The 13,861-nt window shown below is 37.0% G+C and overlaps 1 protein-coding gene across 1 annotated transcript; it reads left to right on the top strand.

The window, feature by feature from the left end:
• The first annotated feature begins 2,451 nt into the window (after positions 1 to 2,451).
• Positions 2,452 to 12,273, top strand: LOC134238253 (uncharacterized). Its single transcript, XM_062720372.1, has 9 exons — positions 2,452 to 2,494; positions 3,681 to 3,908; positions 4,448 to 4,646; positions 4,889 to 5,089; positions 7,084 to 7,191; positions 7,409 to 7,612; positions 9,880 to 10,021; positions 10,658 to 10,824; positions 11,642 to 12,273. Exons 2-9 carry the CDS (start codon positions 3,693 to 3,695, stop codon positions 11,746 to 11,748), a joined length of 1,344 nt encoding a protein of 447 aa, XP_062576356.1. The 5' UTR covers positions 2,452 to 2,494; positions 3,681 to 3,692; the 3' UTR covers positions 11,749 to 12,273.
• Positions 12,274 to 13,861: the final 1,588 nt, after the last annotated feature.

The following is a 13,861-nucleotide window of genomic DNA, read 5'->3' as shown; positions in this document are numbered from 1 at the left end:
AGGGGAGATAATTATGAATTAATGAAAAATTAATGGTATCTTTTAAAAATCTTCTTCTCCAGAACTACTGGGCCAGGAAAGATGAAACTTATGTGGAAGCATCCTCAGGTAGTGTAGATTCAAGTTTGTTCAAATCATGACCCCCGGGGGTAGGGCGGGGCCACAATGGCCGACCAAAGTTTTACATAGAAATATAAAGGAAAATTCTTTAAAAATCTTCTTCTCAAGAATGTCATAGCCATAATTGATCATATTTATATGGAAGCATCCTCAGTTAGTGTAGATTCAAGTTTGTTCAAATCATGACCCCCCGGGGTAGGGCGGGGCCACAATCGCCGACCAAAGTTTTACTTAGAAATATATAGGAAAATTCTTTAAAAATTTTCTTCTCAAGAATGTTAAAGCCATAATTGATCATATTTATGTGGAAGCATCCTCAGGTAGTGTAGATTCAAGTTTGTTCAAATCATGACCCCCGGGGGTAGGGCGGGGCCACAATGGCCGACCAAAGTTTTACAGAGAAATGTATAGGAAAATTCTTTAAAAATCTTCTTCTCAAGAATGACAAAGCCATAATTGATCATATTCATATGGAAGCATCCTCAGGTAGTGTAGATTCAAGTTTGTTCAAATCATGACCGCCCGGGGTAGGGCGGGGCCACAATGGCTGACCCAAGTTTTACATAGAAATGTATAGGAAAATTCTGTATTAATCTTCTTCTCAAGAATAGCAAAGCCATGATTGTTCATGGGACTACCTTTTGATTTAAACTCTTTAATAATGAACCAATTTCTATTTTTTCCTAGCCACAGTGTTCAGGTGAGCGATGTGGCCCATGGGCCTCTTATTTAAAATAATTACAGAAATGTGCTATAAAAAAGATGGAATGAGATTTAAATATAAAGGGAGTAGATTTGATCCTCTTAACATTAAAACGGTATTAAAACCAAAGCGAATACTAGTATTGCCAACCTTCAGAAATATGTTCTCCTTGGCGTGGATTTCATCATTCGATTGCACTTAGAACTACGATGACTTTTATTGAAAGTATCTGGCTTTATAAAAATGAATGACTTAATTTATTGATAAAAATTTGGTTTCCATGTACTGGTTTATTTTTATAATTATATTTAGAGTCGTCATTTCGTTATTTCTATGGTCTACACAATGACCTTGTCAGCCAATACCATAATTTATCATTAAGTCAAATGCTGACTGACGTTTTTCATACTAAACATGCCACTTGTTAGGCCATCATTTACACACTGAGTTGTCAACGGATCAACAGATCATTCCCTTATTTCCCGAATATGACGAGGGAAATACGGCGGGTGGGACCGGTCGGCAGGGGATGCTCACTCCTCCATGGCACCTGATCCCACCTCTGATATTTAAGAGGTCTGTGTTTCCTCCGCTCCTATTTTGTAATGTTTTATGGACTTTTGAGCTCGAATAATGTTATTCATCTCCACTTAGTTCATTTTTCGTGGATTTAAACCATCAACCTTTCTACCTAGAGGTAGTTATCGTCATTTGTCTGCATATCTGCAAACGTTCACAATGGGACCTTTTCTCACCTTTAGGGACATGTTACCAAGGTGACCATTCACACATACTATGCATCTTTTTTGTCAGATTAGACCACGGTATCAAAAACGTGTATCATATAGAGTTTGGAAAAATTCTGAGACTTCGTGTACCACAGCTTCTAGTCAAAAAACGTCCTTCCATTGAAACCTTAAGGTTCTTAATTTTTTTTTCAGTTCAGATTTGACGCATTTCTTCACCAAGCATGTTTAGGTACTTTAAAACAGCGTATTAATCGCCTAAACCTGTCAATAACCGTTAGGGGACCTGTGAGTTAGGTACATCACGTTTCATTTCGATTGTCATTATGTCAAAAGAAAATATTTTTTTCCAAACCGATTAAAACATTTCATGATACTTTAATTCAGTACAATTACGTACGTTCTAGGCACGTTTTTAATAAAAGCGTTCTCGACACAGCGTTTTCAAAAACAGCATAACATGATTTTGATGATAAAAAATCAAATAATGTTAGAATTGAAATATTATGATATTTTGTTATTCAAACAACATGTGCGTCTGTGTGTGTCAAACAACATGTGCGTCTGTGTGTGTGTGGGGGGGGGGGGGGGGGGCTTTGTTTATTTGTTAGACGTGTTACAAAAATGTTTTAATTTGTTTTAAAATTTGTCTGATATTGCAAATTGTTTTAAACATGTTTTTAAAAGCGGGCTTTTTTTTTTTTTATACATGTACATACTATATATTTACATTAACTTCCAGTGCCCGTGAATAAAAACATATTTTTTCAGCTTTTGTTGTGATACTTTGAACGCTCCATACTTTCCTGTTTGAAAAATCCCGAGAACTTCCGATCGAATCTTGAATGGCATAGGGCGATAGGGTTATGGCAAAAGATGTGAAAGAGGTGTATTGATTTTCATTTGAAGGGTTTAAATTTTAAAAGGTGAGACCATGAACAGAAAAATACATACAACAAGTTAATAATAAAGCGCATAGTGTTTCATAGAGATAAATACAATGTCAAGAAAGCAAAACAAACAAGGATATCTCTCACATTATGCGTAACTTGACCTGTTTACCTGTTTGCGTTTTTAAACTTTACACTTCGTCCTAAAAATTGAAACGAAAGATTATAAGGTCAAATGTCATTTATTATAGTTATTTTATAATCCCAATAATATGGTAAAAGTTAAGTGATGTGTGCATGTAATGTAATCTGTAATCAAATAATCAGGCGAAAGATAGGCCCTATTGAATTATCAGGCCTATATAGCTTGTGTGTGACTCAAGGGAAGTAATCCAACCTGACTGCAAAATAAAATATTTTGTATACAAAGAATGTGCTTGTTAAAGATTTAAAACTAATTTCACAAAATTTCGGTATATCATGACTTATATGTTGCTGTAACATTTCACACGGAACTATAATGAACATTATGAAAATAAAAACTTAGTAGTAGGAAAGGAGAAATGCATGAAGAAAACATATGGCTTGACCGGGAATCGAACCAGGGATCCTGCATTACTAGTCAGGTGCTCTAACCACTGAGCTATCCAGGCCGATATCCACGGTCCGGAAAGCCCGAACTTCTACATTCCTCCCTCCTTAAACAGTCTTCGACCACAAAGACACAAGTTCTAGGGCCCTGCCAGGAATTACTAATTTACACATACACTGTAACCTGAATAAAGCCCCCCACACTGGCCACCAAATGTAGTAGGAAAGGAGAAATGCACGAAGAAAACATATGGCTGGACCGGGAATTGAACCCGGGACCCCTGTATTACTAGTCAGTCGCTCTAACCACTGAGCTATCCAGGCCGATATCCATGGTCCGGAAAACCCAAACTTCTACACTTATAAACTCAGCAATAAGGAAAATAGAAACTCAATATGACTTTAAATTTTACCACCCTCCCCCCTTATGTATAAGACACACAAAAAGAATAACACACATCTAATAATTCATTTTTCAAAAGATAATTTAAGGGGGTAGTAGAAAATGGGTGTATTACATGAGCAGAATTAAATGCCTTCATTTTTATCAAAGCTACTTAAGTATAAAATATATGAAAAGCTGTGAAATCTTGAAATCATTTCATAGACTAATTCATTATGATGACCCTCAGATTTTCAGGCATGCTGAATCTGACACCTGTCTGTATCCGTTGCCAGCCTATCTTTGGACTTTCCCTTCGCTTGTGTAGCTCAAAGACAGGAAGTCACTACAAAGATGTTCACCTGCCTGATTATAATACGTCTGTGGACATTAACAGTCATCGTCTGACACGCCCACAAAAGCCTCCCCCCACACCGAAATGGGAGGGACTCCAGGCCCTGGCAGAAAGAACCAAGGTTTGTTGAGAGAATTGTAGCAGGTACTAATGTACATAATTTGACATTATCTTAAAATTATAATACATGATTTTAAAGTCCTTTTTATGAATTCAAGTTCTGAAAAATGGTAACTTGCTGGTAAATATCAAAGCATTGCAGTAATGTGGATACACGTATATCAGTCTGGGGAACGGAAAACAACAAATTGGAAAATTTTGATGAGAAATTAATTTTAAAATATGCCATTTTTTAAATAAAAATTGTTAAAATTAGTAAAAGAATTTTTAAAAGGCCCTCAGAAAGACTAATAAAAGAATACTATAGGCAAAGAGTCACAGTTTTAACATTTTAAGTAGAACCTTGTAAATTGAACATCTTTGAACAATAACGTCATTTGACTTCACCTTATGCCAAGGGTTCATGAGGAAAGTTGCGTATCAGAAACCCTTGACTAGCGAAGATGTTGTTATGTTTATTTTTATCAGTTTGCTATATTCATTATCTATCATAAGTATGTTATTTTTGTTAGTGTTTTATATTTCACACTCATTTATTAGGGTTCACTAATACCAGAGACATTGAAGGCCATGGATGAGGATGAAGACTTCAAATTGACAGCCGCAAAAATCAAAGAAATGGGGACCAAGAAAATGACGAGAGAGGAGAGAAAGCGCCGACAGAGAGCTCTGACTGATTTAAATGTTCCAGACTTTGAGACATTCTGGAAACTGAAGAGGGCAGAAAATGAGGCACAAGGTAATAGACATTTATTTCATTTAGAAAACACATAAAAAATCATCATTCTCTGTCCTGTTTTACAACATACATGATATATATTTCAAAACCTATAAAGTTTGTAAAATTTGGTTTTATCATGGTTTGCATTGATACCTACTATGTAGCTATTAATTTTTCAAAGAAAAACAGTTGTGAAAGAAGAGAAAATGTGCTTACATTTGATTTTTAGTCTACTTTATTAAGAAATGTCCATATCTCAGGAGCAGACAAGGAGGATGCATTAAATAAAAAGACCATAGAGATCCTGCAGGCCAACATAGGACTGTATTGTAACCAGGCCTGTAACCACTGTCATGTGGAGTCCTCACCACGCCGCAAAGAAATGATGAGCCGCGAAGTCGCAGATAGATGTCTGGACATCCTAAAGAATAGTCCCTCAATCCACACCCTAGATCTCACAGGTAAAACATTTGAAAAGTCAGACAGAATATCCAAAATAATCCCTCTATCCACAACCTAGATCTCACAGGAAAATCAAAAGGATAGTCAGACAGAATATCCAAAATAATCCCTCTATCAACACCCTAGATATCACAGGTAAATCACCAGGATAGTCAGATGGAATATCCTAAATAGTCCCTCAATCTACACCCTAGATCACACTGGAAAATCTCAAGGGTAGTCAGACAGAATATCCAAAATAGTCCCTTAATCCACACCCTAGATCTCACAGGTAAATCACCAGGTTTGTCAGACGGGAAAAATAGTCCCTCTTCCCATATACAGGATCTCCTAGATAGGTTGCTGTAGAACTTTGGTTGATTAAATTGAGATTTGTTATGCCCCGCCATGAAAATGGCCGGGGCATACAGTGTTTGCCATGTCCGTCTTCCGTCCTTCCGTCCTTCTGTCCTTCCGTCACACTTTGCGTTTAGCTCTGTTCAAAGCTAAGTTTCAAAGAAACTATCCAAGATATTTTCATCAAACTGCATATGCTGATAGATATTGATGAGAGCTATGCAACTGCATCAACATTTTTTGACCTTGACCTTTCCTTTGACCTTGACCTCACTTTTCATAAATTAGTGTTTAGCTCAGTTTTAAACATTCCATTCAAGATGGTGTTATCAAATTTCACATGTTGATACAAACTTGCACAGATGATGCATCCAGGGATGAACACTACAAGACTTGCTTCGGATGCTGGATCTGACCTATATTTTCTAGATGAGTGACCAGGTTAAAGTTTTTGGAGCAGGTTCATTCCTAAGGAACTATAAGCTCTACTTGGACCAAACTTGCATGGATGATGCATCTAAGGATGGACACGACCAGACTTGCTTCGGATGCTGGATCTGACCTACATTTTCATTCCAAAGTAACTATAAGCCCTTTTTGTACCAAACTTGCATGGATGATGCATCTAGGGATGGACACTACCAGACTTGCTTCGGATGCTGGATCTGACCTATATTTTCATTCCCTAGTAATTATAAGCCCTGCCTGAACCAAACTTGCATGGATGATGCATCTAGGGATGGACACTACCAGACTTGCTTCGGATGCTGGATCTGGCCTATATTTTCATTCCCTAGTAATTATAAGCTCTGCCTGAACCAAACTTGCATGGATGATGCATCTAGGGATGGACACTACCAGACTTGCTTCGGATGCAGGATCTGACCTACATTTTCATTCCCAAGTAACTATAAGCCCTGCCTGAACCAAACTTTCAAGGATGATGCATTTAGGGATGGACACTACCAGACTTGCTTCGGATGCTGGATCTGACCTACATTTTCATTCCCTTGTAACTATAAGCCCTACCTGGCCCAAACTTGCATGGATGATGCATCTAGGAATGGACACTACCAGACTTGCTTCGGATGCTGGATCTGACCTACATTTTCATTCCAAAATAACTATAAGCCCTACCTGAACCAAACTTGCATGGATGATGCATCTAGGGATGGACACTACCAGACTTGCTTCGGATGCTGGATCTGATGTATATTTTCATTCCCAAGTAACTATAAGTCCTACTTGAACCAAACTTGCATGGGTGATGCATCTAGGGATGGACACTACCAGACTTGCTTCGGATGCTGGATCTGACCTACATTTTTATTCCCTACTAACTATAAGCCCTACCTGAACCAACTTGATCAAATTTAATTCACATACAAATTTTCATGTTGCTTTACTAAGATATTCTCGGCGGGGCATTCATGTCCTATGGACATATTTCTAGTTGTTGATGTATTTTATTCTAAACATCCTTGATACAGCCAAATTTTCTGCTTTTCATGATTTAGTTTTTAAACAGACATATAAAAAAAATTATAAAATTTTTTAGATTATATAATTTAAATGCGCAAAAAACTTGGAAAGAAGACCTTGGAAAATGTTTTTTGTTTTAATCATTATTTGAAATACTTGTTTATGTGTCTTACAGGAGGTGCCCCCGAGCTGTTAGATGAGTTTAGATACCTGGTTAGAGGGGGTCGAGAACTGGGGAAGAATATTATAGTAAGGAGTAACCTCACTGTACACACAGAACCTGGTAGGTAATTAGAGTGACCTCCCTTTGTAGTCTGATGATCAGTCTGAAGCATTGTTAATCAACAATTATCTCCTCTTTTTACATTTTAGAGTTTGAATAAGTTATTAATTTTTTAAATCTGGAAAATTAAATTTAAATAAAATTTAAATCATACCATTACTATAATGCAAATAAAGTTCTTTGAATTAGTTTTTGAGCTGGTTTGATTGTTTGACAGGTCAGGAGGACACGGCAGAGTTTATGAGGGACCACCAGGTGAACATTGTAGCCTCCCTGCCCTGCTACACAGCTAAGAACGTCAACCAACAGCGGGGGAAGGGTGTTTTTGATCGGAGCATACAGGCCCTGATCAAGTTCAACTCCCTGGGGTACGGAGAGGAGGGCTCAGACCTAAAACTGGACCTGGTCTATAATCCTCTCGGTAAGTAGGTCAGGGACATTCTTTTTTTTTCTGTGTAAAAGTATCACCTGGATACTTTGTAATATATGCCAAAGAAGCACTAATTTTCAAAAAGTTGAATGAATGGTCATTTTTAAAAAAAACTTAGGAGGCGTTGATTTTTGTTGTTTCAAAAATAACTCTATTCAATTTATGGTCACATATAATAAAAAAAAATTGTGTGTGATTTAATTTTGTTGATAATTGTTTACCAAAAAAAATGAAATGAAATTCTCAACAAATATTACTCGTTGTACAGTATACATTTATATTTGAATTTATGAACAAAAATGCCCTTTAAGGGACTGTACTGTGTACATAGAATACATGTAAAAAAAAAAATTGTTTGTGCAAGAGAAAAAAACATTAATTTTGTAGACAATTCATTACATGTATGGATCATTCAACAAAGGTCAGATTCAGAGTCACATACTAGTATTCAATTTTTATAATTTTCAGTTAATATTGCTAATAATTATTACAACAACAAAATTAAAATACCAAGTTTAAAAAAAAAAAAGGAAACATTTTCTTTTTCATAACTTTTGTAAACCAAAAGAAATATTTCAGGTGGTCACCAAGTTAAAGCTGTTTGATCCAATCTATAAAAGTTAATATTTTCCACCATTATTCATTTCTTTCTTTTCTAAAATAACACATTCTTGTTCCTACATTTAAATGTACCATGTAAATGTATACTTATTTAATAGAAAAAATACAAATAATCAAGTAACATAAGAGTTATTGCCCTTTGCACCATTGTTTATTTAAAAAAAATGATTTAATGATTCTCTTTATTAGTTTACTGACTCTACAAAAGAAATATTTTTATAGGGCACTAAGTTTTAATGACAAATATTGCTAAAACCTATGATGTCATTGGAGGGTAGCGATTTACATTAAGTACAAGCCAGAACAATCTAGCACAAATGTCTTTTATTCATTTCAATTTTGAAGCTTGAAAGTCTGCATAAATAAGAAACCTTACCGCCGTGGGTGTGATCGGCCGGCAGGAGATGCTCACTCCTCCATGGCACCTGATCCCACCTCTGATGTTTTGGAGGTCTGTGTTTGCTCTGCTCCTCATTAAAAATTTGTAATGTTTAAAGGACTTTTGAGCTAGAAAACTGTTCGTTACAGGTCTGTTAATAAGAAAGATATTCATTTTATTTTTCAATAACTGTAAAATGCATGATTCTCTATGATGTAATGGTGATGAGTTGGAATCAATCTAATTAAAATTAAATGTTAGATCCGCTTGCATACTCGCTATACTAACATCTAACAATATCCCATTGAGGGTCACGTCAGAATTCAAACTCTATCAACCAATCAAATCGTCACCTGCAAAATCATCGTATATTGTTGAAGCGAATAAGTCTAGAGCTGTTCCGAATTTGACCTCTGACGTGACCCTCTGTGGGATGTTGTTAGATATTAGTGTAGCGACTATGCAAGTGGATCTAACATCTAATTTTAATAAGATTGAGTTCGAATATAACTTGTATAAAAGGTTATAACTATGACAGACCTGTTTACTCTTACGATTTCGCCGTATTTTTTACGGATTTTTAATCTAAAATACGTCTCACGTTTTGCCATTATGAAAATACGGAAATCAGAAACAAGTTAGTTTGGAATTTAACAGTTAGTTTTCGTGATGATCTGTCGTAGATTTACTTTATTTATCGCTAAATAAGAGAAAGATTTCAAACACCTAAGCGATATCAAGTTGCCAAAACGCTATGGTATTATAAAATGACCTTGTTGTTAAACAATGTTTTAGTAGCCAGAAAAGCAGTTTTTCTCTTTTAATATATGTAAAATTGATGGAAAGTGAAATCTTACTGGCAAATGCCAAATCTCACGGACAAATCTTAAGAAAAATACTGAGAGACAACGTTATGGGTAAACAGGTCTGCTATGATGACTTTGTTTAACAAGTACTTATATGGTAACCTGTATCAAACTGCCATCCTTAATGTTTTATCAGCCTGTTACTGCTGATGACAGGTGCCTTTCTGCCCCCACCCCAGGGAAATATTTTATCAGCCTGTTACTGTTGATGACAGGTGCCTTTCTGCCCCCACCCCAGGGATATATTTTATCAGCCTGTTACTGTTGATGACAGGTGCCTTTCTGCCCCCACCCCAGGGATATATTTTATCAGCCTGTTACTGTTGATGACAGGTGCCTTTCTGCCCCCACCCCAGGGATGTATTTTATCAGACTTTTACTGTTCATGACAGGTGCCTTTCTTCCCCCACCCCAGGGACCCCTGGAGGACAAGTACCGCCAAGAACTAATGGAGTTCTTTGGAATCAGGTTTAACCAGCTCTTCACAATTACCAACATGCCAGTCAAACGTTTTGCAGACTTCCTCTATCGAAGGTAAATATGAAACTTCCTTTTGTATAGAGGGTAAAAGAATTACATACATGTATACAGTAAAACATGCCATAGTGAAGATCAAAAGACAAACAGTTCTTATTCATGCTAGAACTTATTTGTTATATCTGATGAATTTATAAAAGGTTTAATCAAGTAAGAAAATCTGGCTAAGAGCATGCATTACCTACATTTGAACAATTTAGAATCCCTATCTATTTTTATGTGTAATTTCTGCAGCAGTACCTTACCTTAGAAGAAGGGAGGGCATATTGCTTTGCTAGTGTTGGTCAGTCTGTCTGTCTGTCCACCATCAGTTTCCATTCATTTTCTCCACAGAGATCACACATATTAAAATGAAATTTGGTAAACAGTTTTAAGGATATCTAGGTCAAGTTCTGTTTTGGGCATGCTCGAGCATTTTTTGACAGTTATGTCCTAAACTTTAAAAATTCCAATTATTTGCTACTGAGAAATAACCCCTATTTATTTTAAGTTCAAAAGGTCAATTTCATTTTCATGCATAATATTCTTTGCACATAATAAAGGCTTGTGCACCCTATAATGTATTCCATGGGAGAGAGGGAGGTGGGAATAAGAGTTTTACAAACATCTCCTGGTTTTTTTTTTGTCATTTAGAAATGAGCTGGTGAGTTATATGGAGTTGCTGGTCAGGAACTATAACATCCACACGGTAGACCACCTGATGTGTCGTAATCTACTGAATGTAAACTGGAATGGCAAGATTTACGACTGTGACTTCAACCAGCAGCTGGAGATGGGAATAACCAAGGACACAGCTAAAGGTACCACACCCAACCCATACCCACCACATATAGTGATTGAACACACACATCCCCACCCCGTCCCCATGACATCTAAAGATAATAAACATCCCCATCCCATCCCCATAACCATGATAATATCTAAAGGTAAAACAACACCACCAATCCATCCAACCACAAGGAAAATGCTAAAAGTATTCAACCTCAATCCATTCACCCCACATCTAAAGATACCCCCCTCCCCATCCTCCACCCCAAGTCCCACCCCCATAACATCTAAAGGTAAAATAAACAGCAACCCATCTGTAAACTTTTCACATTTTAAACTTCTTCTTAAAAACCACTGGGCTAATTTTAACCAAAGTTAGCACAGAACATCCAGGTGAAGAGGAATGTAAATAATTAAAATGAAGGGCCAATTCCACTTACAAGGGGAGATAATCAAGAAAAGACAAAAGCATTGGGGTCATTCAAAATCTTCCTCTCAATAACAAATGGGTCAGTAAAACCTAAACTTATGTGGAATCTTCCTGGGGGTGATGTGATGACCCCAGGGGTAGGATAGGGCCACAATAGGGAATCCAAGTTTGACACTGAAATATATACTAGGCAAAATCTTTAAAAATCTTCTTTAGAACCACTGGGCCAGAAAAGTTGAGGGTTGGGTCATTATATGTATAAAGGGTGGGAATTTGGAGAAAAACAGCAGGGCTAAAGTAACTCAGGAGAGCATTATGGCCCATCAACCTCTAGAAATATTGACTGTTGTGTATGTTGCTGATAATTGGATGATTTTATCAAAGAAAGACTGATGTTTATGTATGGGCATTATTTTCAGATTCCATGACAGTGTTTGACATTTCGTCTGCCCAGGAGTTGGAGGGGGTACACATACAGACAGACAGTCACTGTTTTGGTTGTACGGCAGGGATGGGGTCCAGCTGACAGGGGGTGGTGGTGTAAGGGATACAGAAGCTTCCACTTCTCCTTTATGCATTGATGCATCCTATTGTATTGTTTCTATTCAGCTGAAAAATTTCTAACAAATTAACACTTTCTAGATATGCATGATATTACGACTGAAGGAATATATTTACGATACATGTATGATTGAGATTCTTACCATATGAAAATTGAGATTTGTTCAAAATAAATGGGTATGTTTAAGTGAACCTACAACCAGCTCTCAGGTCATTTTTTGTTTCAAATGCACAACAATTGTTACAGGGTACTTAAAAATTGCTGGTTGAATTTATAATTAAAACTTTATATTCTTCATGACAGTACTGGATTTTGCAGTACATTACTGAGGCCTAGCTTAGTTATGGGTCTGTAGTTCTGGTAACCAGTATGACGACTGCTGTATAAGCCTGTATAAGGAGGCAGCAGTCTGATGGAGTGTTACCATGAGTTACAAATGACTGGTAAAGATCAAATTGAACTTTTACATGTGAATGATTATGTGATTATTAGGTCACCTAGTAAACTCAGGTGACCTATTGCTATCTGTTTTCGTCCGTCGTTGTGCGTTGTGCGTTAACATTTGAACATTTTCAGCTTCTTCTCTGCAACCACTGAACCAATTTCAACCAAATTTGGCCTAAAGCATCTATGGGTGAAGGGGAACAAAAATTGTGAATTTCATGATCCCTGCCCTCCTGGGGCCTGAGGGGTGGGGCCAAAACCACTAAATTTAATGCAATCATTAAAAATCTTCTTCTTTACTCCTGGACATCAAGCAGCCAAACTGGTTGCATGATTGTAATCAGCAATGAGTCCTCTACCAAAATTGTGAAATTCATGGCCCTGGGGTCAGGGGTTCTAGTGCTAGGGCGGGGCTAAATAAGTAGGTAGTGAAAATGCATTATTTCTTTGAAAATCTTCTTCTCTGCTCCTGGGTATTAAATAAACCAACTAAACACATAGTTATGATGAGCAAGAGTGCCACTACCAAAATTGTGAATTTTATGGCCCCAGGGTCAGGGGTTCTGGTGTTAGGGCGGGGCTCTATTGATTATATAGTGAAAATACATGAATTCTTTGAAAATCTTCTTCTCTGCTCCTGGGTATTAAATAAATCAACTAAGTACATAGTTATGAAGAGCAAGAGTGCCTCTACCAAAATTTTGAATTTTATGGCCCCAGGGTCAGGGGTTCTAGTGTTAGGGCAGGGCTCTATAAATTATATAGTGAAAATACATGAATTCTCTGAAAATCTTCTTCTCTGCTCCAGGGTATTAAATAAACTAACTAAGTGCATAGTTATGATGAGCAAGAGTGCCTCTTCCAAAATTGTGAATTTGTTTGGCCCCAGGGTCAGGGGTTCTGGTGTTAGGGCCAAATATAGTGAAAATACATGAATTCTTTAAAATCATCTTTTCTGCCCTGGGTATTAAATAAACTAACTAAGTGCATAGTTATGATGAGCAGGTGCCTTACCAAAATTGTGAATTTTATGGCCCCAGGGTCAGGGGTTCTGAGGGTGAGACGTATTGATTATATAGTGAAAATACATGAATTCTTTGAAAATCTTCTTCTCTGCTCCTAGGAATTAAATAAACTAACTAAGTACATAGTTATAATGAGCAAGAATGCCTCTTCCAAAATTGTGAATTTTATAGCCCCAGGGTCAGGGGTTCTAGTGTTAGGGCGGGGCTCTCTTGATTATATAGTGAAAATACATTAAATCTTTGAAAATTTTTTCTCTGCTCCAGGGTATTAAGCAGATGTACTACCTATAGAGTTATGCTGGACAAGGGCCCATATCTTCCAGAATTGTGAATTTCAAGGCCCCAGGGTCAGGGGTACCAAAGAAGGGGGAGGGCTGTACTTATATACTGGAGGAACTTTTTCTTTCTTTTTTTTCTTTTTTTTCTTTTTTTTACTGGGCTTTTTGCGATAACAAGCATTTCTTGCAAAAGGGGCAATAACTTCGAAAGCGGTCATAGTTCATATGCGTTGGGTCAAATTTATTCCTAACTTTTAATGAATGGTTTGAAATCTGCTCCTTGGTATTAATCAAATATCAAGGCCTAAGGGTCAGGGGTTCATGTGTGGT

The sequence above is a fragment of the Saccostrea cucullata genome, unplaced genomic scaffold, assembly GCF_032062105.1.
Source record: "Saccostrea cucullata isolate Sc308-1 unplaced genomic scaffold, CSIRO_AGI_Scuc_v1 ctg1059, whole genome shotgun sequence".
NCBI classification, from domain to species: Eukaryota; Metazoa; Mollusca; class Bivalvia; order Ostreida; family Ostreidae; genus Saccostrea; species Saccostrea cuccullata.
This window is presented reverse-complemented; position numbering and strand designations above follow the sequence as displayed.

What these genes read in the sequence shown, in the direction of transcription:
- LOC134238253 (XM_062720372.1), top strand. Translation starts at nt 3,693, where the DNA reads ATGCTGAATCTGACACCTGTCTGTATCCGTTGCCAGCCTATCTTTGGA. An exon ending in CCTGGTCTATAATCCTCTCG is followed by an intron (nt 7,613 to 9,879) that starts GTAAGTAGGTCA and finishes TGTTCATGACAG; the next exon opens with GTGCCTTTCTTCCCCCACCC. An exon ending in GCAGACTTCCTCTATCGAAG is followed by an intron (nt 10,022 to 10,657) that starts GTAAATATGAAA and finishes TTTGTCATTTAG; the next exon opens with AAATGAGCTGGTGAGTTATA.